General features: G+C 39.8%; 1 protein-coding gene across 1 annotated transcript; it reads right to left on the reverse strand.

Annotated features, from left to right (window-relative positions):
• On the reverse strand, positions 1-26379 carry daglb (diacylglycerol lipase, beta). Its single transcript, XM_061908796.1, has 16 exons — positions 26137-26379; positions 25743-25930; positions 21675-21826; positions 21292-21466; positions 20956-21223; positions 15447-15569; positions 15235-15362; positions 10057-10183; positions 9863-9946; positions 7213-7290; positions 7050-7130; positions 6839-6966; positions 4292-4360; positions 3954-4026; positions 3541-3794; positions 1-854 (listed from the first exon to the last, which is right to left on the reverse strand). The coding sequence occupies exons 2-16, from the start codon at positions 25835-25837 to the stop codon at positions 659-661; spliced, it is 2031 nt and encodes a 676-aa protein (XP_061764780.1). The 5' UTR covers positions 25838-25930; positions 26137-26379; the 3' UTR covers positions 1-658.
• Positions 26380-27991: the final 1612 nt, after the last annotated feature.

Raw genomic sequence — 27991 nt, forward strand, 5'->3', positions numbered from 1 at the left:
TCAGTTTTGCAGACTATTTAATACAATTCCTCCTGTGTGTCCCTCAACTCATTTTTTGAACCAACATCGCCTTTTGTCTTTAGAAACAATCAAATAACGCTGCTTAGGCACTGTTCACTTTAAACAGGACAGCACGAATAACGATTTCTGTACAAAGACACATTTTCAAACATACGCCTATTACCTCGCCATCCATGAATGATCATTCTCTACCAACAATGAAGTCAAGTGGTCACTTTAAATTAGCAAAGAGGGGGCGAGGGAGGGCAGGCTCCAGCAGCAATACACTACACACAAACATACATGAATACACAGTCAAATTTGTACACGATGCGCAGTCAAAAAACATGCCATTTACGAGTCAGACTCACAGAGCAACACAAGACATGGAAATCTAAATCAAATCATTAAAAGTGCAACATAAAAAAATTACCAAATGTGGTTGGTTGCACCATCTACAATGGCGTTTCCAAAGTTCAGCAGGGTATACTAGGTCCAAAAAGAGGCCTATGAATAGAATGATAGGGCAAAAATAGCATGAATTTATAAAAAATATTGTTACAAAATTAATAGGGTTAAATGTTCAGTCAAGTCTGGAAGCAGGGACAGGCCTTTTTGTGAGTTTGCGTGTCTGTGTGTGTGTGTGTGTGTGGTACATTCAGACAACATTGTGCTGGCTGTTGTTTGAAGAGGACGGGCAAAGGGAGTAGGGCTTGTCGCTGGTTAGACTGTTGAGCGCTCGCAGTACAGCGTCAGGCATGTGATCCGCAAGCATCCTTGGACTTATTAAAATACTGCGGAAAGCCATTTCATTGGACCACTCGGCGCGGTATCGAACCTGGGCTATACAGGATCTGCAAGGGAAAAGATGACATTTGATGACATACTTTTTCCTGTCCGGGCAACCTGTGTGTTCATATTTTAAATATGGCTGTCATCGATGAGAGGCAGCCAATTTTGCTTCTTCTTTCTACTGTCTTAAAGTGAAACACATACTCGAGGATGCCGCCGAGAGCATAAATGCTACATCGACAACGAGCAAAGGAGAACGAACGCTAGGCTGGCAGAGTTTACCTGTGTCAATGTTGTCAACAAAAATACCACAGATAAATAAAACAATGCCTTTGCTAAACAGACAGCCACTGCGTGTAGGACACCTAACATTGGTGAGAACCAAGTCCTGCAAGAAGATGTCATTCATATCACCACAGCTGATCTGTCGTACAATACCTTGGAGAGGCACAATTACAGCAAGGATAAACCAACTGTACTGCACAAACACTAGCATGAAGTTGCAACTACGGGCTGAATGTGAATTTATTTTGCTTACTGGAGAACATTTAACATCTGTAAGTAATCACAACGAGCTAGGGTCATCCATCCAACCATTTTATACCGCTTATTCCCTTTGGGGCCGCTGGTGCCTATCTCAGCTACAATCGGACGGAAGGCGGTGTACACCCTGGACAAGTCGCAACCTCATCGCAGGGCCAACACAGATCGACAGACAACATTCCCACTCACATCCACACACTAGGGCCAATTTAGTGTTGCCAATCAACCTATCCCCCGGTGCATATCTTTGGAAGTGGGAGGAAGCCGAAGTACCTGGAGGGAACCCACGCATTCACGGGGAGAACATGCAAACTCCACACAGAAAGATCCCGAGCCCAGGATTGAACCCAGGACTAATCAGGACCTTCGTATTGTGAGGCAGACGCACTAACCCTTCCTATTGTGAGGCAGACGCACTAACCCCGAGCTGGGGTCACATTGTACCAAAAAAAGAGACCAGCATTGACATCTGAAAAAAGGTAAACAAGCTTGTATGTTTCAACAACTGTTTAAACTAAAGAAGAGAAAATGCAGATTTAAATGATGCACTGTTTTGTTGTGTATGAGTGTATTTACTACATTGGTTGCAATATTATTGTTCAGATTTTCAACATGTGCACTTAATTCTTACTATACTTACTGTCGCCAAGTTTTGAGCAAATCAATGACTGCAGTTCAGTTAAAAAAATAAAATAAAATAAAAACGTTCCTGTACGACATTCAGACTAAAAATTGCATTTGCAACCAAATATTGGCGTACTTTTAAGCAAATCTTATTTATGCAAGCAAATAATAATCTGGAATTATTCATGGTTAATCACAGTTCAAGAGTGTGATTAATCAGATTTTTAAAACTTGACACTTGACAGCCCTAATTCTAAAGTATTGTTTCCCATCATAAATGTTGGAAATTGAACCAATCTGTTTTGTTTTTAGTCTCTAGATGCAAGATCTTAATAATGAAGAAGTTAGCGTTTATGTATGTTTATGCAAAGTACTAATAAAAAAACAACTTCTGGTTAAAAATGGACCCTCTGCAGCACTTTGGACATACATGCTTGAGGATATCCACTTTTGTGGCAATATGTTACCATAAATTTTATAACTTTCATTTTATTTCGGAGCTTTCAATGTACAATCTAAAGTGAATCCTCGATTTAAAAACCCATCATTGTATAATTTTTTCGGCTTCTAAACTACAGACCAAATAAAAATATGCATTGGTGTACAAATCTTGTCTAAGTGTAGGAACGTTTCATTGACCTATTGTATGCCTGCAGTGCAGCTATTTTGTGCCATCAGCACATCGATTATAGGCAGGTTGAACGCTCACCGGTGCTCATTCAGTCAGCAATGCTGTCGTTAGCTACTGTGCTAGGTGCTACTTTGTGTGCTTTTAAAGTGTTTTTTTTAGTTCCACAAAATTTTTCAAGTTTTTCTAGCTCAATGTGAGTCCAAAGAAAGCAACGGACAAGCGATGTGTGGTTTCAAACATTTGGGGAGTACAGTAACCACAGCGTTGTAGATACTGTTCACCCCCTCCCCTTCCATTGAACGTTAAGATTAACTGACAAAGTAAAGTGGATTTTATTTGTTATTCCTTATCATTGTTGAAACCTGTAAATGTGAGTGTGTATCTGCAGGGCCGCTGTGGTTGTTATTTTTTAGCTTCGGTAGTAAATAGAAAGTGAATCGTTACCCTTTGTTATTTTTGTTTGATATACAGTACAGTATAACGCTTTGTATTGTGTTCAAAGTGTACAAACTTTCACTAAAATATAAATAAATGATAAATGGGCTGTACTTGTATAGCGCTTTTCTACCTTCAAGGTACTCAAAGCGCTTTGACACTACTTCCACATTTACCCATTCACACACACATCCACACACTGACGGAGGGAGCTGCCATGCAAGGCGCTAACCAGCACCCATCAGGATCAAGGGTGAAGTGTCTTGCTCAGGACACAACTGACGTGATAAGGTTGGTACTAGGTGGGGCTTGAACCAGGGACCCTCGGGTCGCCACGCCTTCCCGACTTTTGTCAAGTGTGGAACTATTTTTTTTATATTTACCTTGTATTATATGCAGAAATTTGCTTCAATATTTAAACTTTTGTATTTAAAAACACTGTTCAAGAACCAATTAAGTTTGTAAATCCAAGTTCCAATATGTGTGTCAATTAAAGAAAATAAATCAACAACTACCTGCGTGTTGGCCCATCTTCAAGGATATGCAAAACACGTCCTGGCAGGAAGAGAGGTAAATGTGTCACAGTGTGGACGGGCGAGTCGTCCGAGGCCAAGCTGTGATAGGACGACGAATGGCGAATCAAAAGTGATTCCTCGGCAAGCAGTGGCTGACTGAGCTCCTGCTCTCTTCTGTTCTCCATCTCGGAAGGGAAGTCATCCGGGTCTCCTCCAAACACTTCATACCAGCATCCCCTCAGCAGGATACGATACTGTAATAAACACAGTGCAGTATGTAGTTATGATGACACAACAGGAACTCATTAAGTTCATAAATCAAGGTTCCAATGTATGTGTCGATTAAAGAAAATAAATCAACAACTGCATCGATATATTTGGGCCAATGTATACATTAAGCTAACAAGACTTACTTTGGGTTTATTGCAATTTGAAACTATCTTGAGAATTTTTCGTTTTAGATCCTCCATATTGGGAAGACTGAGTCTGCATGGAAAAAAAATGGAATGGTGAAAAGAAGGGACAATAACGCAGAAATAAACATGTGCACATGATATCAGTGGCAGCACCACATAAAGTCTGCATTACATAAGACTGTATAAAAGTGCACTTATTAACACCCTTTAAGTTGGTGAAATTGCAGCAAACAAGAAAATTCTAGCTTGTCCACAATCAATCCCAGCAATGACAAATGCATTGAAAAACTGTAAAAATATACCAAAATACCCAGTATATCAAAATATACACTTACCGTGGAACCAGGTCTTTACCCAGCACAACTGAGACCACAAAATCCTTGGAATAATCAGTCAAGGCTTTGCTGCACATACAGTCAATATAAAACAGAAAGTTATTATTGTCCCTGAGCAAAAATGAGAAATGTATACATAAATGTTGATGTTTTGATATTAGAATAATAAGACCAGTTATCCTTATACTTGACAATTACTATGTAAAAAATCTCAGCAGGAGATTACTAGTTTTTCACGGTTCGGCATTTACTCCTCTACGTATTTGCATATGTATTTCCTCTGCTTTGAACTGTACATACTTTGATTTGTGTGCGTTTTTTTGTGTGTAGTTTGGTGGCGCTATCAGCAGGGAAAACAAGTGCTGCGGCTATGAATCCAGAATAAGGTGCTGTTTCACAAGTTAAATCACTCAATATGTTCCAGCAGGAAGATGCATTGACAAGACCTGATGTTGTGTTACTGCACGTTTTGTACAATTCAGTGTTCACTTACTGCAGTCTCAGTGAATTCGATTCGATTATTGGGGGTAACAATTCGATTCAAAATCAATGCTTTTTTTTAATAACATTAGGTGCCAGTTCTATAATTAACTATATTCTCCATAAAATAGATTCACAACTGTGATAAATTCATATATAACTTAAAAGAAAATGTGTTTTGTTTTTAGAAAATTCTTAAACATTTAACAAATTCAAATAAGACAGGAAGAGAAGTATCCCACAATTCTCTTTTCTAGTGTAAACCTGTACAGCAGATATGGGCATCTAGATCAACAATATGATTTGCCAGAGTGGCAGGACAGGACAGATTCAAAAAAACAAAACAATATACAATGTTTTTTTAATGGATTTCTTGTTTTTTTTAATTGATTAAGAATAGTTACTTATAAGAAGGGCAATTCACCCAAAAAATAATTTTTACACCCCCTATTTAATAGCGTATGAAGTGTTTTAAGAGCAAAGTGTTTATAAGTGTGTTTGAAAGTTTATATAAGGGATTAAATGCATATAGCCGTTACAAAAATCCTAACAAACATGGTGTCCTTACTTCATTTACAATCCATGAAGGAAAACTGTACTTTACACTAAATGCCTGTAAGTGTTATTTTAAGGGCTTCACGGTGGAAGCGTTCTTGTTCTGTAACCCTGAACACTGTTTGTTTGTCTAATCTTGAACAGGTTTGTGCTGAAAACAAAGTTTTGTTGTACTTGTTGCAATGACAATAAAGACCTACCTACTACCTACCTACCTTAGTGCGTCTGCCTCACAATACGGAGGTCCTGAGTAGTCAGGGTTCAATCCCGGGCTCGGGATCTTTCTGTGTGGAGTTTGCATGTCCTCCCCGTGAATGCGTGGGTTCCCTCTGGGTACTCGGCTTACTCCCAATTCCAAAGACATGCACCTGGGGATAGGTTGATTGGCAACACTAAAAAGGCCCTAGTGTGTGAATGTGAGTGTGAATGTTGTCTGTCTATCTGTGTTGGCCCTGCGATGAGGTGGAGCCTTCCGCCCGATTGTAGCTGAGATAGGCACCAGCGACCCCAACGGGGAATAAGCGGTAGAAAATGGATGGTTGGATGTTATTTTAATATGTTTGACAACAGTGATAGGAAATATTTTACTGTATCAAAAAACAGGCATTTCTATGGCTTATATGTTGTCTGTCTATCTGTGTTGGCCCTGTGATGAGGTGGCGACTTGTCCAGGGTGTACCCCGGCTACCGCCCGAATGCAGCTGAGATAGGCTCCAGCACCCACCGCGACCTCGAAAGGGACAAGCGGTAGGAAATAGATGGATGAATAATAGGTGCATTCATTGTTTGAGGGCTTTTTTTTTGTTTTTGGGTGGGGGGTGGGTGTTGCCTCCAATAGGGATCTTGAAATGTAACCCCCACAACTATCTGGGCTTTCCTGTGTTTACAATGTTAATGGTGCTGAAATTTTCAATATGTTTGCATTTTCTCACAGTTACAATTTTCAAAGCAAAAAATATAACCGGAACACCACTGACTTGCTTATGTTACCATTAGTGGTTTATCATCCATCCATTTCTACCGCTTGTCCCTCTCAGGGATGTAGGGGGGTGCTGGAGCCTATCTCAGCTGCATTTGGGCGGAAGGCAGTGTACACCCTGGACAAGTCACCACTTCATCACGGGGCCAACACAGATAGACAGACAACATTCACACTGTCACACACTAGGGCCCATTTAGTGTTGCCAATAAACCTATCCCCAGGTGCATGTCTTTGGAAGTGGGAGGAAGCCGGAGTACAAGGAGGGAACCCACGCAGTTACAGGGAGAACATGCAAACTACACACCAAACAAATCGAACCCAGGACCTTCTCTTTGGTTGGCACAAGCACTAACCACTGCACCACTATGCTAGTCATTTAGTAGTTTAACAAACAAACGTGAATATTGGGCCAAATTCCCCCCCAAAAAATATATATATAGCTGTCCCACTTTAAAAAAACCATGATCTAAACTTTAATGTGGGACCCCTTGATAATTCAATGCCAGAGAACCAGTCTGGGCCTGACTCACCTTAAGAGTCCCCCTGGTGGAGAAAAGGCATAGCACTTCAGGGTGGGGAAGGAGTTGCGCAACTGAATGGCTAGCACTGCTGCTGCACCTGCACCCAGACTGTGACCAGTGATTACCAGCCTGTATTCCTACAACACAATGCAAGCACATGCTTTAAGAATCTCACTAAATGATGTCCATGTAGCAGCTAAAAGTTTACTTATTTGCTCACTGGTGCAATGGTAAAAGCTTGGTTCAAGATTCCATCGTTGACCAGCTTTTTGTAGATGTAAGATGCAGCCTGGCTGATGCCCTGCAAGAACCAACAAGAAATACACATTAACATAGGAAATATAAAATGAAAGGGAGGTTCGTTGTAACGGATTTGAATGTGCCTTGTGAGCGTAGCAGGCTCCAGTCACGCCGTCTATGGGTAGGTTCTCACATTCAGCCGAAAGGTCTGTCAGGACGTCCTGCGGGGCAAACAGTGAAACTGACATCAACTAAATCGAATAGTAAATGTGTACTTTTCAGGCTGTCAGTAAGATAGCTGTACTCATTAATTAACAATCTGAATTTGTTGTAAAAAAATAAATAAATGAATGTATAACATTATAGTAGCCATTTAATCCAGGCTAAAAGTATCAGAGTAGTTTTTGTAGTAATCATAATTTAAAAAGAGCAAACGCGAGTGTTTCATAATAAATGTCTTCACCCAAACACTAATCATGAGTGAAAAAAGTTTTTCTCATATTGTTTATATTTTCTGAGAAATGGCCATGAAATCCCAAATTCTGCCAGGAGATGTGAGCTGTAAAGTATTTAACTAAACCAAACAAATGTGCATCTATAATAAGTGTCATTTCATAATGTGTGTCCTTTGGTACAAATAAATGCATACATCTGCACATTTTCACTTCTCACTTCACAGGATCTACGTTTTCAACATCCCTATGATCGCTATTTATACACAGTATATTTCTATCTCAAAGGTCATCCGTACAAACGGTGGGCCAATACAACGCTACAAGAGAACCGCAGTAGAGTATAATCTGAGAGCATACAGAAAAAAAATAGTGAATATGAAGAATATTTTTCTATTCAGGACAATATGTCTGAATGTCTATTCAGGAACATTTGCATGTATATCTGTTTAACAAATCTGGGTGCCTTCAATCGGAGTAACATTCATTCATTTTTTTAACTATAAAAACATATTTATTGCATAGCCACCATTGTTTATATCATGCACTAAATATATCAATCTCAGTCAAGATTTTGTGATAATAAATGATGAATTAATCAGTTAAAGGGGGTAAATTTTATGTGGCTGCCTATAGAGTGCTAAATTTTCAATGTGTTGTAAGCATTATTGCCTAATCTCTTCAGGCTTTCAGCACATTAACTATGCCCCGTGAAACACACGCATTAGATATGTTTGTCAGCCAATGACAGCAATTTGGAAAACGTTAGCTACTAATTATAGCTATCATTGAATGTATATTTTATCATAACATCATCATGACTGCACATTGTTAGTTGCTTCTCTGGAACTACTTTTGGGTAAGTGCACGAGACAGTGGTTAATAAACGGCAGACTTATTCATTGGGCTGACGAGCAATTTTTACTTAATATAACCAATAATTCCTAAAATACAGATAGTAACTAAACTACTAATAGCAACATAAGATAGCAGACGATGTTTCCTTTATATTTTTGGTTTGAAAAGATGTTACTTTGAGCAAGTTGCAAATAGCCGTTTTAACGGTAATGATTTTCAAAGCCATTGTTGATACGAGTGTCATATTGGAATAGAATAATCCCGCCTGGTTTTTCTTTAAATTTTAAAATAGTTACACTACGATAAACAGTGCCTCTCCAGGTTTGAGCCTAAGAGTTTATGCCATGACTTCAATAATCAATTCCTCATTTGCCACATACTGTACAGTAGTTCTGAAAAGGGATGTAACGGTATTGTAGATGTTTTGATATTCTCACAATATGGCAAATTAAATAAAAACTTGGTGGGTGTAGTTTTTTTCTAGCGCTTTTTCATTGGTCGGTCAGAAAATAAACCACCTCTGCCATAATCCTCTGCGCAGCGCTGGACCGGCAAGATGATAAATGGTCTGTATTTATAAACTCCTTTACTATATCTGGAAGGGTACATCACATTCACCCATTCACACATACATTCCCACTGGGGTTGGGAATGGAACGCTGTAAAGGGGGAAAAAAACGAGGAAGCATTCAGTAGAACCGGTTCGTAGTAGATAAGAAAAATAGATTTTTATGGACATTTCCTGAACATTTAATAAAATCCATCCACAACTGTTTGAGTTATGTTGCTAAGAAACAGACAACAAACCCTGGCGAAAACATAACCTCTTTGGCATAAGGAATATACTCTGCATACAGAAAAACAAAGCACACTACTTTCATCTCGAGCGTTTCCAAAGTGACTCTGCACACCACGGGAAATATGAGAAGCTACTTGATATACCATCCCTCGGAAAATATATTTGAAGCCAGCAAAGCTAAACATCAATTCTTAAGGTATTTACACTATTGAACGTCCACATTAGAAATGTCCACTGCAGAGGACATTGCTTCTCAGAAGTTAAAATTGTTTAACACTTCCATCCATCCATTTTGTACCGCTTGTCCCTTTTGGTGTGTAACACTTGAAACACTAAATGTTTACAATGTCAGTTTAAAGACACTCAACTGTAAGGTTATTTTTCATATATTCTTGAAACAATGGAACCTTTCTGCAATTTATTTTGCACTTAAAAATACATGTTTGTAGTAATAAATATGATTGGAACATTTAAGCGTTATGTTTGTGTTCAATTATAGAAAGTGTGTTGATCCGAAACATTCCACAACGGCATTTTTACCAAGTCTTTTTTTTGGGACAATGATATCGTACCGTGGACTTATTATTGTGACAATATCGTACCAGGATCTCTTGATATCGTTACATCTCTAGTTCTTAACAATTGATATACTGTATCGTATTCTTGACCTATTCGTCTACTTACCTTCAGTGACAGTGTTCCTCTGACAGCCACTAAAATGGCCTCCCGCTTATGATCCAGAGCCACAAAAAAGGGGATCTCGTATATCTGCAACAAATAGTAGTTCAAATGGTATGAAAAGGGACAAGAGAATGTCAGTCGTTCCAGATCATTATGCTGCCTTCATAGTAATGATGATAAAGGTTAAAAACTATTACCTGATTGTGGAAGCTGACATAAATGAAGTCTCTGTATTGCAATCCGGTGCTTTGCAGGATGGAGGAAAAGTGGCATCCAAGGTGGTCTCCCCCAACGATGTCATACTCAGCTGCACGACTCTTACAGCTAGGGATTAGAAAAAAACATTGATATGCGAATATATCTCAATTATTTTTCCAGCAATATAATATTGATTGTTCAAGCTTTAATTTAAAGTTTTATTTTCAAGTATTGTTTTGGGACGATTGTAAATCAAGGTCGATGTATACACCTCTGCGCTGCGAAGTAACGCTGTACTGCTACCTCACTGTTCGTGGTGAGCAAAGCAACATTAAGTCAACAGTTAAAAAGTAGAGTGCAGTTTTTTTACGTTTAAGAGGTAAAAAACTTGATCCACTCTTTGTACAATTGCAATAAATGGAAATGGATCATTCAAATTACTGTACATTGTTTTGACTCTGTTAGTCCCATGAATTACTACTGTAATCTATTGTATTTATTTACGTTTGCTATAAAATGCTTTTCAACTACCGTGCGTGGAATATCTCAAAATCACGATATTGCAATACTGTATTGTATAGGTGTCAAACTCGACAAACATCTGGCCCGCCGAATCACTTAACGTGGCCCGCCCAATCATTTAATGTGGCCCGCCGAATCATTTAATGTGGCCCTCAAAAGCCTGGATATAGTCTGCATCAATAAGGGACTTCATCTTTCTAGCTAAATATATTTAAAAATTGTAACATATGCAAAAAATTATTCTTCACTCAATATTATTTAATGCAGCAAGTAGGGCTGGGCGATATATCGATAAATTGTGGGTTTGTCTCTGTGCGATATAGAAAATGACTATATCGTAACATTCGAGTATACGTTCTCGCGCAGTTGCTTTTAGCTGCGGGCATTCAAGCTCGTCTCACTCTTTCCTGTCTCTCCTCACAGACAAGCAGGCGCACATTCTTACATACGTCACATACGTGTCCGCTCTTGCAGGGCAGAGAGGTAGCATACTAGGCTACGTTAGCTACTAACGTAGCCGTACGAGAGAATGAAGATGCGGATCTGGTAACAAATGAAGGAAGACTTACCGTATTTTTCGGACTATAAGTCACTTTTTTTTTTTTAGTTTGGCCGGGGGTGAGACTTGGCTAAACTTAAAAAAATAAAAATAAATAAATAAATATATATATATTTTTTGGGGGTTTCGACGGGTCCTTAAATAGCCTAGTATAAAAGGATACATAAACTTGCTGTTTCATAATACTGAGTGATGATTCATGTTAATTGCCAGTCAGTTTCTTTAATAAACAAATGACAGACTGAATAACTGAGCACATCCTGCCGCTGCCCTTGCGCACTATATATTTATTGAGGTGTAGTTCCCACTATCACATTTCATTTAGACAAGAGCTCAATTATTTAGTTACTTTACACTGTGATCCTGTTAATGATATACATTATCTCAAATAACTAAAGTATTAAAAGTATTGATATTTTGATTGGAAAATTGATATTAAAGCATTGGCCCTGCGATGAGGTGGCGACTTGTCCAGGGTGTACCCCGCCTTCCGCCCGATTGTAGCTGAGATAGGCGCCAGCGCCCCCCGCGACCCCGAAAGGGAATAAGCGGTAGAAAATGGATGGATGGATGGATGGATATTAAAGCAATAGGCTCTGGTATCGGCGATATTGATATTTCAGTATCGTTAAGCACAGGCTCGTCTAAGCAAGTTGACCGCCTAATGAATGTGAAATCTACTTTTCAAAGGCTCTCTGAAGACACCACAGATAAAGTGGAGTGATATTCCTTCTTTGTAAGAATGAGTTTGTTTACCACCGAAGCCGCTCAGTCTCACTTCAGCCACAGCTAATGTTAGCAGCGAAAATGTTAGCAATTTAGCAAGCCATAGAATCTTCACCAAGCTAAACTGGAGAAGAACACTCTGTTTATGAGCAATCTTTATCCGCAGATTTATGAGTCACAGCCTATTAAAAGTATTTGACCTCCCCAAAGGAGAAGACATGATGTCAGCATATCTGCTTTGTCCTCTGTCGCCTCATCACTTCATTTAGTGAGAATGAACAAGGATATTTTTGTTGTTCTAAGGTAAATGATGGGTCTGTTTTATTTATATCACACAATCTAAAGCAGAGGAAAAGCAACAAGTTTAAAGTACAGTGGAACCTTAATTTACGGACTCCTTTATTTGCGAATATTTCAGTTTACAAACTTTTGGATTGCGTCAAATATACCTGTCAGGGATTCTCCTTAATTTTGAATGTGGCGCGCTGCCTCAGCATTTTCATTCTCGCCACATCTTGAAAATAAGTAGGTTTTTTTTTTTTACTTAAAAAGAGATTAAAATAATATAATATATTGTATTCCTCAGAAGAAGGCTGACGCTATATTTAGCTTTTATTACCAATCCACAATAACAAACGGCACAATTCCAACAGGTTCTACCTCCCGTGAAAACACTTTTGTCTACATGCTTCCCCAAACACACAACACTTCCTCATTCTCTGCCAATCACCTTTCAGGAACAGACGGTGTGTTTGCAAACATTGGAAAAACTGACATCAATCCAAACCACATGAATATAAAACAGTAACACCAGCTGGTTGTTACAGTATAAATTGATATATACGGCCTATTATTTGTGCACTATTGGCAAATAATGCAACAAAAACTTGACCACTGAAAAAAAGACTTTCATCACCAAAAACTCCGCTGCCAACTCTGGTTGTAAACTTAACGCGTGCCATTGCTTGGAGCGTAGTCAGCATGTCTGCAATGTTGACGTAATTTTAATATATCACAGATATACCCACAGAAAAAAAAATCTGTGCTAATATTAAGAGGACAGTGGCGGCTTTAAAGTAGAGAAAGTTACTGGAGCAACTGCAACAAGCAAGTGTGACATCATGCTCGCTGCAGCACTTAGCGGACATCGATGGACAGAAGAAGTCTCTAAACATGAGTACGTTTTTACATTAACACTGGAAAAAGATGCTGGATTTGTACCTAATTTTTTTTAATAAAAACATTTATTAAAAGTCTCTAGACACTTGAAAAAATCTCAACAAAGTACATTGTAAAAAAAGCAGCGACAATTGAAAATATGGCAAAACGCTAAATATGTGTTAATACTAAAGGAATAATAACAGATTTGTTGGGTTGTTTACATTTTTAGCTTCTTTAAATAATATAACCATCATAGCAAATTACTCGATGATGTCATTGTGACCATGCCCATAACCACACCCCCAGACACATCCCAATGCCACAGGTATCTTGGCAGTCTAGAAGAAACCCTGCCTCTGTGTGTGAACCATGTCTCTCTGCACGAACGCTTCATTCATTTATTCTGTGTCCCGCTGGGGACACAATTTTGGAAGATTGAGGAAACTAGCTTTGTACCATAGCAAGTTTTTAATTGGGATGATAGCACTTTTATGGAGAAAGATGCCAAAGCGGACTTAAAGTGGAAAAGAAGACTACCTCTTGTTCAGCTGGGCCTCTTCCAAGAGCACAAACACACAGCCCCTCCCCCGTCCCTCCCTACTCTCCTTTTGTCTGTTCCTTTCTCGTCAGCTCCCCTTTTGCTGATAATTAATGTAAGTGGATTTTACTTTTTAAAACGTTTATTATTGTAGCAATATTATTGTTAAAGTTAAAGTTTTTTTGTCATTTCTGATTGTTTGTGAGGGCACCAAAGGAACTTTTGTTTGTGTGTGTGCATGTTGGCAGAACAGCGCATACAGCACAGTTTAGTTTGCGGTTGTTGTTGTTGTTTTGGTTTGTTAATAAAGACACAGTTGATTCATCACCTCCTTGTTATGTTTGTTAAATACACAGTACAGTATTGCATTGTATATTGTGTTAAAAAAAACAACCTTAACTATAAAATAGGGCAGTGGTTCTCAACCTTTTTTCAGTGATGTACCCCCTGTGTACATTTTTTTTAATTCAAGTACCCCCTAAAAAGAGCAAAGCATTTTTGGTTGAAAAAAAGAGATAAAGAAGTAAAATACAGCACTATGTCATCAGTTTCTGATTTATTAAATTGTATAACAGTGTAAAATATTGCTAATTTGTAGTGGTCTTTCTTGAACTATTTGGAAAAATAGATATAAACATAACTAAAAACCTGTTGAAAAATAAACAAGTGATTCAAATATAAAGAAAGATTTCTACACATAGAAGTAATCATCAACTTAAAGTGCGCTCTTTAGGGATTGTAATAGAGATCCATCCGGATTCATGAACTTAATTCTAAACATTTCTTCACAAAAAAAGAAATATTTAACATCAATATTTATGAACCATGTCCACAAAAAATCTAGCTGTCAACACTGAATATTGCATTGTTGCATTTCTTTTCACAGTTTATGAACTTACATTCATATTTTGTGGAGGTATTATTCAATAAATATATCTAGGATTTTTTAATTGTTGCCATTTTTAGAATATTTTTTTTAAATCTCACGTACCCCTTGGCATACCTGCAAGTAGCCCCAGGAGTACGCGTACCCCTATTTGAGAACCACTGAAAAAGGGCACTCATTTCCAGTCGGGTACCCATTATTCACACTTACATTGTTTCTTATGGAGAAATGTGGTTCTTTATACAAGCTTTTCTATTTATCAACCCTGTCAAGAAACAATTAAGTTTGTAAATCCAGGTTCCACTGTACTTGCTTTTGTATTTTTAAAAAGTGTTTTATTGTTTTTAGATGTATAACTTTAGCATCTTATCAGGACCTGATGTTTTATTTTAGAAAATGGCTAACACTGCATCTCTTAAAAGTCTGTTAAAAACAATAAATGACTATACAAAGCCACTTTTTTGTAATATGTCAATCTTTTGATCAGCAACTATAATCTTATGAATTTAAAAGAACATTTCTCAAGTTGAGTTTTTTTTCTCAGCATTCTAGGTGAGATTATAAAATAGAATAATTATTAATTACAGATTACTATTACGGTAATTCCTAATTGTTTTAATTGCTTGATAGCACTAACTAATATTGTATCATGTAGTCCATGCCCATATCCAGCACAAGCTGGCACACCAAGCCAGCTTGGGCTAGTGTGCTACTAGCTGGTACTTTTTAGTACAAAAATAACAGGTTTATCCCACAGATTGAACACAGACAAGATGACATCATACCAGTCTCCGCTGAGTTTGCAGGGCCCAGTAAGAAGGTTGGAGTAAATGTACAAAGGCCAACCATAGGCTGCAGCAGCAAACTGCATACAGTGGGCGGCTTTTTCCAACTCTGCCTCCAAATCTTCTCCCTTCAAATTGTAATTCATGTTAAAAAAAAAAGGTCTAGCTAAACCAAATAAGCGTAGCATCCGTTAAGAGACTCGAGTACGTACAATGGGAGAGGATGGACTGTGAGCCACAGTGACATCAGGGTCCCTGCTCCGCTCCATCTTGTCCTGTTCCTGATGCAACAGAGCCAAACCGGCGGCAATGTCACTGGGAACCAAGTCTGTGTCCTGCAACAACACACACATATTTATATCATGAAGAATGAAAGACGTCAATTTTGGGCTGTTAATGATTCATGTGAACTATTCTTTTTCTAAGGTGAAATAATTATACATTACAACATACTGTCCATCTACAATGATTACGGAAAAAAAATGGTTTCTAAAACTGTGTACATACACACGGTAAACAGCGTGTGCAATTTATAAAATAGCATGTACTAATGTTGAGTACATTACGTGCCATTTATCAAGATTGCATATGCAATTCAAAAGTGGTGCAAACGGCCTTATTTAAATGAGGATTTTGCGTGTACTGAACGGGGCATCAGACTGAGACACTCTCATTTACTGTACATTCATTTTATCATGCTCCCTCCCACCTGTGGTGTTTTGTTATATTTTTAAAGCAGAAGACATTTAATCAATCAATCAATGTTTATTTATATAGCCCCAAATCACAAATGTCTCAAAGGACTGCACAAATCATTACGACTACAACATCCTCAGAAGAACCCACAAAAGGGCAAGGAAAACTCACACCCAGTGGGCAGAGAGAATTCACATCCAGTGGGACGCCAGTGACAATGCTGACTATGAGAAACCTTGGAGAGGACCTCAGATGTGGGCAACCCCCCCTCTCTAGGGGACCGAAAGCAATGGCTGTCGAGCGGGTCTAACATGATACTGTGAAAGTTCAATCCATAGTGGCTCCAACACAGCCGCGAGAGTTCAGTTCAAGCGGATCCAAGACAGCAGCGAGAGTCCCGTCCACAGGAAACCATCTCAAGTGGATCAGCAGCGTAGAGATGTCCCCAACCGATACAGGCGAGCGGTCCATCCTGGGTCCCGACACTTTTTATGGGCATTTTAGAAGTAGTCTTGCATTGCATCTACACTTTTTTAGTTTTATACAGCTGGAGAGAGGCTGCACATCACTCCCCTCAAGATGCAAAAACATGCACACAGAGATTTTTTTTTCAAATAATAAATATTTTAATGATATATATTCTATGTAAAAAAAAATTACGGCAATAAAAAATACTAAAGGACACCAAAACACATCAATTGAATTTGTTTAAATCAGTGCCTTAAGTCAGTTAGTAGCTATACAATTATAAAATATGTTGTTGAATAGACAATATGTCTAATATTTTTTTATTTCTGACTGTCCAAAACGTTGACATACATACATACGTAGGACGGAGGATTCTCGTGTGTCTATTGTCTGTCTTTGCAGCGCGAGCACTGATCCTGCAGCCATACTGTATTCGGAAATGTCAGTTTGCATCTCCTTCTGACACGTGCTAAATAAAATGCTAAATTGTGCTCATAAAACAGTGATGAGTGTTGATAAATCACACTATGTTTGCTAAATATTTATATCTGCATCTTTTTCCAGTATTGGGGGGTTTTAAAGGTCAGCATATATTTTCCATATGAATGAAGACAAGCACACAGCAACCAACAAAACGCACCGATTACATTTTTTGTAATTGCTAGCCACCAAAAAAAAGATTTGCACAAGCAAAACAAATATACTGTCATTGAAGTTTAATTTGCACAAGTAAAAAAACTATCTTGTCATTTAGGTCTAGACATACAAAGAAATGACTTCAGTATTTTTGAAAATAAGCTTATGAAATATGACAAAACGGAAAAATCTGTTATGTCGCAGTCAGTCCAAGTGCCAACGACATTCTATGACTGGAGGTACATTTTATTCTCTTAATTTGATTTGGTTTTGTGATGACACAATGACAGAAAAAATGACATGTTACCATGTCATTGTTCTAATGGCCAAAGAGGAAGAGCATAACCGACAAGCTAGCTGCCTTTGTACTTAATGTGAGGCTGCCTATTGTAATATCTGTGCCTTGCCACATACTGTAAGATGTGCCACAAACCGGCTAATAATATAACTACTTATAATTTGCTGGCAAAAGTATTAGCGGATGGCAGACGGGGTGGATACATTTCAATTTAAGCTTTATAAAGGGACAAGCGGTAGAGAATGGATTGATGGACGATGGGCTACAGCTAGTCCTTATGCGCTTTAAAAAACAAAACAATCTGGAGGCGGATGAGAAAGGCGATGACAGACAGACTGATTGATTAACCTCTTTGCACGGTATGTTACCTCTGACCATCATGGGATTATTTAGGAAAGCGAGGACTCAAAGTCATCAGCAAAATGAAGGCGCAATGTTCTAAAAAAATACTTTGATCCCTGCGCCTTGCTAAACAGGATGTGCTACAGCTAGTCATGGTGGACTTCTTGTAAAAAAGGGACTGATTTTGACACAAAATGTGGAAATCTATGTCAAAATAGGAGGCTATGCTGGTGAAATAAACGTCTTGTTCTTTGGTGTGTAGTAGTAGCTCACTAAAATAATATTTAGTCACTTCAGATAGGATATCCTACTATGCCTGCTAGGCCAGATAGCACTTGTTACGGTCTCCTAACTATCCTCTTTTCAAGTCATCCAGTCACTGGAATTCACATTTTCAAAGACTTTGCTTACAACTTCTTATATACATTTAAAGTATTTAATGGCAAAAAACAATTTAATAGCTGATGCCGGTAGATTTGACAGCGGCATTCGACACCGTTAACCACAAAATGTGAACATTTTGTCTTAAGTCATGTGCAAGCTTCAAAGGCACTGTCCTAAAGTGCTTCCAATCTCATCTGACAGACAGGTCTTTTGCTGTCAATGTTGAACATTTGTATCCATCCATCCATCCATTTTCTACCGCTTATTCCCTTTCGGGGTCGCGGGGGGCGCTGGCGCCTATCTCAGCTACAATTATTCTTCTAAAAAAGACCCTCTAACCTATGGAGTGCCTCAAGGCTCTATTTTGGGAACAGTAGTATTCTCCCTCTACATGCTACAACTGGGATGAATTAAAATAAAAATCATAAAATCCCTTTTATTTTTTTGCAAACGTATCAACCTTTTAATTCCAAAATGGATTCAACAGAAGCACTAATTAGATGCCTACAAGAGGTAAAAAAAAACAAAAAACTGGATGTCCATACATTTTCTCAATTCAAATGACACAAAAACAGTCAGTTTCGTGAGTCTGATCTCTTCTCCGACCTGATCAGTGCCCTGAGCCCATTATATAGGACTATCTTTGGCAAAAAAATACCTGCCCACAAACCAGATAACATCCTGCTTGGACTACTGTAACTCTTTGTACTTTAGCATTAGTCCTCCACTCGTGGCTAACAACAGGTCCAAGATGCTACTGCACGCCGACTCACAGGCATTAGAAAAACATGACAACAACACCCCTGCACTGGTTTCTCTCCACTTAGCTGTCTGTTGTTTTTAGAATTCAGTTCAAGGTTTCATTATTTGTTTTTAAATCATTTCTTGGGCTGGCTCTGCCATCTTTATCTGATTTACATGTTTTACACAGAGTTATAAGGTGATACGGCTAGAGTTTTTAGAGTGTCCAAGGTCCAGACTGAAGACCAGAGAAGACAGAGCTTTTGCAATAGCAGGCTCTCATTTCTTAGATACTCTCCCTCTGATTTTCAAAGCTGCTACGTCTCTCCAGACTTTTAAACCTTCACTAAAAATTCACTCACAAGCTGAGCTGGACATGTTTGTAATTTTATGTATGCCTTTTTTCTATCTTTATGGATATTCAGCACCCCCCCCAATCCCAATAGGGACAAACGGTAAAAAATAGATGGATGGATGGATCTCCTATTCTATTTAACTTGCTTACCTTTTCTTTTTTTAACATTTTATTATCTGGCTCATTTGTCTGTGTTTATAGCCCTGTCTGTACTTACTGTGATTATAAGTGGGTTTTTTTACCGTTCTGTTTTGAATTTGTACAGCACTTTGGGGTAGTAGTTGCTTTTTTAATTGTGCTCTACCGTAAATAAAACTTGACCTTAAGTAATAGGACTGCAGGCCTGAGGCTAAATTGGGGCCCTACAAATAATTTTATTTGAAGTCACCCTGTCTCCGCATTACAATTTTTTTTCACACCTTTTAATTTATGATAAACCATTTTTATACTTTGCTAATCAAACAATAATTTAATTGGATGCATGTTTTCTACTAAAACAAATTAATGGAAAATAAATGTTTCAATTATTATTTTCTTAGTGCAAAATAACAATTTTAACATCATTAAAAGGGGTAATTTTCTACAGGTTTTGTATGAGTTTTTTCTACATTTAAAACACTTCCTTGGGGTCGATAAACATGTAATGGAGGTGCTTTGGTCAACATTTTTCATAGATATTGTTTTACAGATCATCTTTAAGCCGCTTTCTGTCTGTACAAAATGTGCCATTTTGCGGACGGTGTTACTGTATTCACGTGCCGAACCCATCTTCCAAGCCAAGTCTGCCCCCATTAGCTATGTTATAGTTTTAGCGCTTCCATACAGAGTCTACTGACGGATACAAGTTAGAACTATAAGCTACGTTTTATCAGAAATGGCAACAGCGGAAGATGCATGAGCATGTACGAGCCAGTCTGCCCCACAACAAGAGAATGGAGAAAAAGAAGGAACTTATTGACTACAACTCTGGACTACAACTGAATAAAAATAGCAGGCTTGGGCAAAGCTCTTCAGGTAAACCTTTTCTATACACTGAAGAGAGATATCCGCTGACGTAACAAAGTCTCAAATTCCAAACAGCTGGTTTGGAAAGATAAATAAATGATAAATGGGTTGTACTTGTATAGCGCTTTTCTACCTTCAAGGTATTCAAAGCGCTTTGACACCACTTCCACATTTACCCATTCACACACTGATGGAGGGAGCTGCCATGCAAGGCGCTAACCAGCACCCATCAGGCGCAAGGGTGAAGTGTCTTGCTGAGGACACAACGGACGTGACGAGGTTGGTACTTGGTGGGGATTGAACCAGGGACCCTTGGGTTGGGCACGGCCACTCTCCCAACTGCGCCAGAGAAAGAGGTGTAAATGTTTTATTAATATCTCCAGCATGCCTCCATTGTTTGGATTCGGAAATTATTGTTATCCCTCAAAAACAGGTAGCAAAAGGTAAAAAGAGTTGGTTTTGCATAATAACGACCACTTTAAAACATTTTTAAAATCTTTGCTACTGGTGTTACCTGGATTTGAACCCAGTACCTACTGAGAGTGTAAGTACGACAACCACTAGGATAATAACGGTTAACAAGACAACGCCCTGTCATCGAAGAAAAAGGTTTAATTGTTTAAACTGTAATGAAGAGGTCACCGTGCATGACCGCGTGGCCTAATGGATAAGGAGTCTGACTTTAGATCAGAAGATTGAGAGTTCGAGTCCCTTCACAGCTGTCTTTTCAGGCCAACAAGAAGCAATGAGTGTTATGTTACTACTGTAAGCGTAAAAGAAAGAAGATGAGCCTTACTGAGAAGAATCTACTGACGAGCTGTGAAATGCTGGAAAAGGCCGCTCTGTGGCTTTCGTCCTGCGGCAAGCAACAACACAGCAGTCGAAGCCTGCTCTCCCACACTTTCACTGCGATGGAGCGGGCTGTGGAGAGGAACTGAGTTCCCCCGCTGCTCTCCAAATGTCGCACCCCCAGTGGCTCCATGGCAGCAGGCGGCGGACGGGGATTGCCCATCGGGTCAAAGACGAAGATGACGCCCAGAGCAGTGAAGAGGAGTATGATCCAACTGTTGTGAAAAATAAGTACAGCTATAGACAATTGAACAAACAAAGAAGTGCATGACAAACATCTAACCTGGCAACCACAGCTGCGATGACAGCGCCCACCGTGGCCGGGTCACAGCCTTTGCCATCATCGGACACCCAAACAGCCCCCAGACATGCCCATACAAGCTCAGGGATGTACAGGATAGCTCGCAGGTACACCAACGCAGGCATGGAGCGCCGTGCCCCAGGGTTTGTAATGGTACCTAAAATAGCAAAGCAACTCTTAAAATTGCTTTTAAGAAAAGGCACAGAACATGGCAACTTTTCAGAAATCCTTTGAACTACTATGCCAACTAACTTTTGGACATATGTTGTATGACGGAATTTTATAGGATAATTTGTCAAACAATTGTCAACACATAGAACCATCACTTCTACAGAAAGTGCAAATATTTATATGGCCCTTTTTACCTTGAGCACTGACATATACGATGGCACATAGCGACAGGATGATGAGTGCCAGCACCACCAACAGTCCAATCAGGTAGATGTGAAGAACACCTTTGCCGTTGCAATCAAATTGACCTTTGTGGTAGGTGTACAGGATCAAGGTGCCAATCCACCTAAAATACATTATTAGCGAACATAAACAGTGAATCCAGAAAGTATTCATTGCACTTCTCTTTTTCCATATCTTACGTGCATCATTTATTACAGCCTTACTTCACAATTCTTTAAATTAGGGAGGCGGCGATCGATTGTCCTTTAATACGTACCAAGCGACTTTCGCCAAAAGTTACGCGATCGCCATTTTGTGTCTCCTTTAGAAATCGATTTGATCAATTATCAGAGCAGATATTAGACTTTTGAATGTACAGTACAGGCCAAAAGTTTGGATACACCTTCTCATTCAATGCGTTTTATTTTCATGACTATTTACATTGTAGATTGTCACTGAAGGCATCAAAACTATGAATGAACACATGTGGAGTTATGTACTTCACAAAAAAAGGTGAAATAACTGAAAACATGTTTTATATTCTAGTTTCTTCAAAATAGCCACCACTGCTCTGATTACTGCTTTGCATGCTCTTGGCATTCTCTCGATGAGCTTCAAGAGGTAGTCAGCTGAAAGAGTTTTCACTCTTAAGGTGTCATAGTTTTGATGCCTTCAGTGACAATCTACAATGTAAATAGTCATGAAAATAAAGAAAACGCATTGAAATGAGGTGTGTCCAAACTTTTGGCCTGTACTGTATATCGGTCTCTGTTAATCGGTATCAGCAGATACAATATTTAAACAAATGGTACCAGTATTTAGTATTTAGTAAATACTAGTAAATAGTTATAACAAATGCACAAACCCTTTTCCCTGCTTGTGAAGAATTCAATGCAACCCCATGACCCCTCACTTTCTGCAATGTTGGTTGCTTGACACAGTACAAGTGCAGATTGATCTCTTCTGCTTGGGTTTGAAAACTCCCATTTTCGGCCCGGGAAATTCAGTTTTTGTCCTTCTTTTCCCGGCGTCTTACCGTCGTTTTGTTTGTTTTGCTACTGCAACAAACAATCTTTTGTCCGCAGCACTCAAGAGTGTGAGCTCAAAGAGCGCGGTGAGTTTCATTTAACGTGATTCAATCAAACAACAACAACAACAATAATGGGTAAGGACTTTAAGATGACAGGAAATATATACATGCCAAAAAAAACAACTTTGTGTAAATACATTGATAAATATGAGACTTATTATACAAGTAAAGAGAAAGAGGCAACATTCAAACACTTTCTGGAACACCCAGGAAGGAATTGTGTCAGTCGGCTTGAAAAATGTTCCATGGAAGGAGCCTTAAATTGATTTTATTTAAATATTCGCAATATTTCAGATTTTCTCACGAGGAAACCTTACAATAAACTGCAAAGATATTGCATACAACTGAGTACATGTGACATGTAAAAATTCCATATTTTTACACATTTTCTCAGGATATTTCCCATATTTCGAAAGGCAAAAATTGATGCTCCTCTGAACACGCAGCATTAAACACTGATGTTGTTTGGTGCTATATCAACTACAACATTAGTGCCGCATTCAAAATTATGTCTCTACTGGTCCGAAGTTTTCCTGAAAACAATGTTAAAAACACAACTTAAACAACTTCTGCAGCTGTTTATTGACAAACCCATTTCATGTTGATATACTTTTAGTGCTGAAGTGAATTTCTGGTCTTGTCATCCTCGTCCGGACAGAAGGATGTCACGGCAGTGTGGCTGAATCAAAAGAGATGTCTGAGACGCATTACAGAACCAAAAGTTGCTTTATTACAAGCAAGCGTCATTTAAACAGGTCTGCAGTTCCCTGGAGGAGCCTATGTCAAATATGGAGGACTTCTAACTGGAGAAGCCAAACCATCAGTTCATAAATTCCTTTTTTGTCTGTCTGGGTGTGCCCTAAGTCCAAACGGCACCACCTGACCAAAAAAGTAGATGTTTGTGTGTAAGTGTCTGGGAAAACAACTGCTTTAAGTCATAACTTAAAGGTTGGCGTTTGAACCAGACAGGTAGTTTCCTCTCAAGGACATGGGCCTCCTTCCGACAAGAAGTGATCCAATTTAACTGCAAATATCAAACTAAGGGGCCTTATCTTATCATTTGCTCAAACTGAAATATCATTGTTCACTCCAACTTGATGGTTTGCTTTCTACAAGATGAATATGAGCATTCACCATATGAATTGATTAACGTGGACGCTGACTTAAACAAGTTGAAAAACTTATTCGGGTGTGTTACCATTTAGTGGTCAATTGTACGGAATATGTACTGTACTGTGCAACCTACTAATAAAAGTCTCAATCAATCAATCAGTTAATTAGTACACTTCAGTGCAAATGAATATCTGCGCCATTCATTTTCTACCGCTTGTACCGTTAGGGGTCACGGCGGGTGCTGGAGCCTATCTTAGCTGCATTAGGCGGAAGGCGGTTTACACCCTGGACAAGTCGCCACCTCATCTCGGGGCCAACACAGATAGACAGAAAACATTCACATTCACACATTTACACACTAGGGACCATTTAGTGTTGCCAATCAAACGATCCCCTGGTGCATGTTTTTGGCGGTGGGAGGAAGCTGGAGTGGGCTTCACGGTGGCAGAGGGGTTAGTGCGTCTGCCTCACAATACGAAGGTCCTGCAGTCCAGGGTTCAAATCCAGGCTCGGGATCTTTCTGTGTGGAGTTTGCATGTTCTCCCCGTGAATGCGTGGGTTCCCTCCGGGTACTCCGGCTTCCTCCCACTTCCAAAGACATGCACCTGGGGATAGGTTGATTGGCAACACTAAATTGGCCCTAGTGTGTGAATGTGAGTGTGAATGTTGTCTGTCAATCTGTGTTGGCCCTGCGATGAGGTCGCGACTTGTCCAGGGTGTACCCCGCCTTCCGCCCGATTGTAGCTGAGATAGGCGCCAGCGCCCCCCGCGACCCCGAAAGGGAATAAGCGGTAGAAAATGGATGGATGGAAGCTGGAGTACCTGGAGGGATTTGCGCCAAATATCCCGAAATAAACTGAGGCCATATCACGGGTGGCCAAACCACTGTCATTTATAAAATGAGTATTTAAATAATTTAAAAGTTTGTGGAACCACGAAATGTACCAAAATGAGCCAAACATTTTACCCATCTTAAATGTCAAAATTCAAAGTATTTTATGAAATGTTTGCAAGCTCATCAAAAATAAATACCAACAGAATAAGGAGAAAGTGTTCACTGTAAGTATATTTTAAATCCCTCAACAGTATAACGCAGTGGTTCTCAACCTTTTTTTCAGTGATGTACCCCCTGTGAACATTTTTTTAATTCAAGTACCCCCGAGTCAGAGCAAAGCATTTTTGGTTGAAAAAAAGAGATAACGAAGTAAAATACAGCAAGAAGTCATCAGTTTCTGATTTATTAAATTGTATAACAGTGCAAAATATTGCTCATTGGAAGTGGTCTTTCTTGAACTACTTGGAAAAAAAGATATAAAAATAACTAAAACTTGTTGAAAATAAACAAGTGATTCAATTATGAATAAAGATTTCTACACATAGAAATAATCATCAACTTAAAGTGCCCTCTTTGGTGATTGTAATAGAGATCCATCTGGATTCATGAACTTAATTCTGAACATTTCTTCACAAAAAAAGAAATCTTTAACATCAATACTTATGGAACATGTCCACACAAAATCTAGCTGTCATCACTGAATATTGCATTGTTGTATTTCTTTTCACAGTTTATGAACATAAATTAATATTTTGTTGAAGTATTATTCAATAAATATATTTATAAAGGACTTTTGAATTGTTGATATTTTTAGAATATTTTTTAAAAATCTCACGTACCCCTTGGCATACCTTCAAGTACCCCCAGGGGTACGCTTACCCCCACTTGAGAACCACTGGTACTATCACGCATCATTTCAAAGAATTGCAAAGTTATAACGGCTCTTTTGCAAACAACGATTTAATAAAAAAATACAAAAAGGTAGTTTAAAATCATACGTACCAGACCACACGGACCAGCAGTTCGAAAGAGCCAGGGAAAACGAGGTCATCACTGGCGATGCCCCAGCGACGAGCAAAAACCACCATTCCAGGCATTTTGGAATTAAAAAGATACAAGTCTGACAGGAGGTGACTTATTGCTAGCAAATGTATTCAACTGGCGCTTTAGGCCATTCATGACTCCACCTCCTGAAAACAAAGCAGTGTTGCTACATTGTACATTATTACCTCTATTGCAACACCCGCGCTGAATCTGTCTGCACACGTCATTTTAATGTCGTAATATAATGTTAAACAGAAAAGGTTGCAGCTCCAACATCAGACAGAGACCCAGTAATGCTGACCTGTTGAACTGACATTAAATAATGATATTAAGGTGGTTAATACGGGCTTACTGTGGTTACGTGACGATCGAGCTTCTCACATAGGCGAGCTAAGGTTAGCTGCGAATACTAAAAATAAACCTATTCCGGGAATGTGTTGTTAATCAACAAGCAAATAGTTCCCTTTTGTGATTTAAATATGAATTCTCTATTTACTTAAAGTTAATTAATGACAACTAAAGCAAAAAAGGGACTGGTTTGTTTTGCTCACAAACGGTGTCCGCCCAGATAGAGAAACCCCAAGCAACAAAGCAAAGGTATAATTGTTCCCCGTTTGCTTTTTGGTAACGCCCAATGACTGTGGCGCACCAGCTTGGCGGATAATGATTTTCAACATTAAAATCATTCAAGATCGAATTATTCCATTTGGAAAATGTTATGATATTTCAAGTACATAATTGTTAACCATGTACTTGAAATATCATAAAATTTTCCAAATGGAATAATTCGATCTTGAATGTTTTTTTATATTTCAAGTACATAATTGTTAACCACTCCTCTCTGAGCTGCAACCTTATCGTGGTAGAGGAGTTTGCGTGTCCCAATGATCCTAGGAGCTATGTTGTCCGGGGGCATAAAGCCCCCTGGTAGGGTCTCCCAAGGCAAACAGGTTCTAGGTGAGGGATCAGACAAAGAGCAGCTCGAAGACCTTTATGAAGATGAAAAACCATGGACCCAGATTTCCTTCGCCCGGACACGGGTCACCGGGGCCCCCCTCTGGAGCCAGGCCCGGACGTGGGGCACGATGGCGAGCGCCTGGTGGCCGGGCCTGTTCCCATGGGGCCCGGCCGGGCACGGCCCGAAGAGGCAACGTGGGTCACCCCTCCAATGGGCTCACCACCCATAGCAGGGGCCATAGAGGTCGGGTGCATTGTGAGCTGGGCGACAGCCGAAGACAGGGCACTTGGCGGTCCGATCCTCGGCTACAGAAGCTAGCTCTTGGGACGTGGAACGTCACGTCACTGGGGGGGAAAGAGCCTGAGCTAGTGCGCGAAGTCGAGAAATTCCGGCTGGATATAGTCGGACTCACTTCGACGCACAGCAAGGGCTCTGGAACCACTTCTCTCGAGAGGGATTGGACCCTCTTCCACTCTGGCGTTGCCGGCAGTCAGAGGCGACGGGCTGGGGTGGCAATTCTTGTTTCCCCCCGGCTCAAAGCCTGTACGTTGGAGTTCAACCCGGTGGACGAAAGGGTAGCCTCCCTCCGCCTTCGGGTGGGGGGACGGGTCCTGACTGTTGTTTGTGCTTATGCACCAAACAGCAGTTCAGAGTACCCACCCTTTTTGGGAACACTCGAGGGAGTACTGGAAAGTGCTCCCCCGGGTGATTCCCTTGTCCTACTGGGAGACTTCAACGCTCACGTTGGCAACGACAGTGAAACCTGGAGAGGCGTGATTGGGAAGAATGGCCGCCCGGATCTGAACCCGAGTGGTGTTTTGTTATTGGACTTATGTGCTCGTCACAGTTTGTCGATAACAAACACCATGTTCAAACATAAGGGTGTCCATATGTGCACTTGGCACCAGGACACCCTAGGCCGCAGTTCCATGATCGACTTTGTAGTTGTGTCATCGGATTTGCGGCCTCATGTTTTGGACACTCGGGTGAAGAGAGGGGCGGAGCTTTCTACCGAACACCACCTGGTGGTGAGTTGGCTGCGATGGTGGGGGAGGATGCCGGACAGACCTGGGAGGCCCAAACGCATTGTGAGGGTCTGCTGGGAACGTCTGGCAGAGTCTCCTGTCAGACAAAGTTTCAATTGCCACCTCCGGAAGCACTTTGAACATGTCACGAGGGAGGTGCTGGACATTGAGTCCGAGTGGACCATGTTCCGCACCTCTATTGTCGAGGCGGCAGATCGGAGCTG

The sequence above is a fragment of the Nerophis ophidion genome, linkage group LG08, assembly GCF_033978795.1.
Source record: "Nerophis ophidion isolate RoL-2023_Sa linkage group LG08, RoL_Noph_v1.0, whole genome shotgun sequence".
Lineage (NCBI taxonomy): Eukaryota > Metazoa > Chordata > Actinopteri > Syngnathiformes > Syngnathidae > Nerophis > Nerophis ophidion.

Bases quoted from the DNA above. Each gene is read 5' to 3' on its own strand.
- daglb (XM_061908796.1), bottom strand. From the start codon at position 25,837: ATGCCTGGAATGGTGGTTTTTGCTCGTCGCTGGGGCATCGCCAGTGAT. The intron at 7,291-9,862 runs GTAAGTAGACGA...TTTGCCCCGCAG, and splicing joins GAGGAACACTGTCACTGAAG to GACGTCCTGACAGACCTTTC. The intron at 3,795-3,953 runs GTAAGTCTTGTT...TGTTTATTACAG, and splicing joins CAAATTGCAATAAACCCAAA to TATCGTATCCTGCTGAGGGG.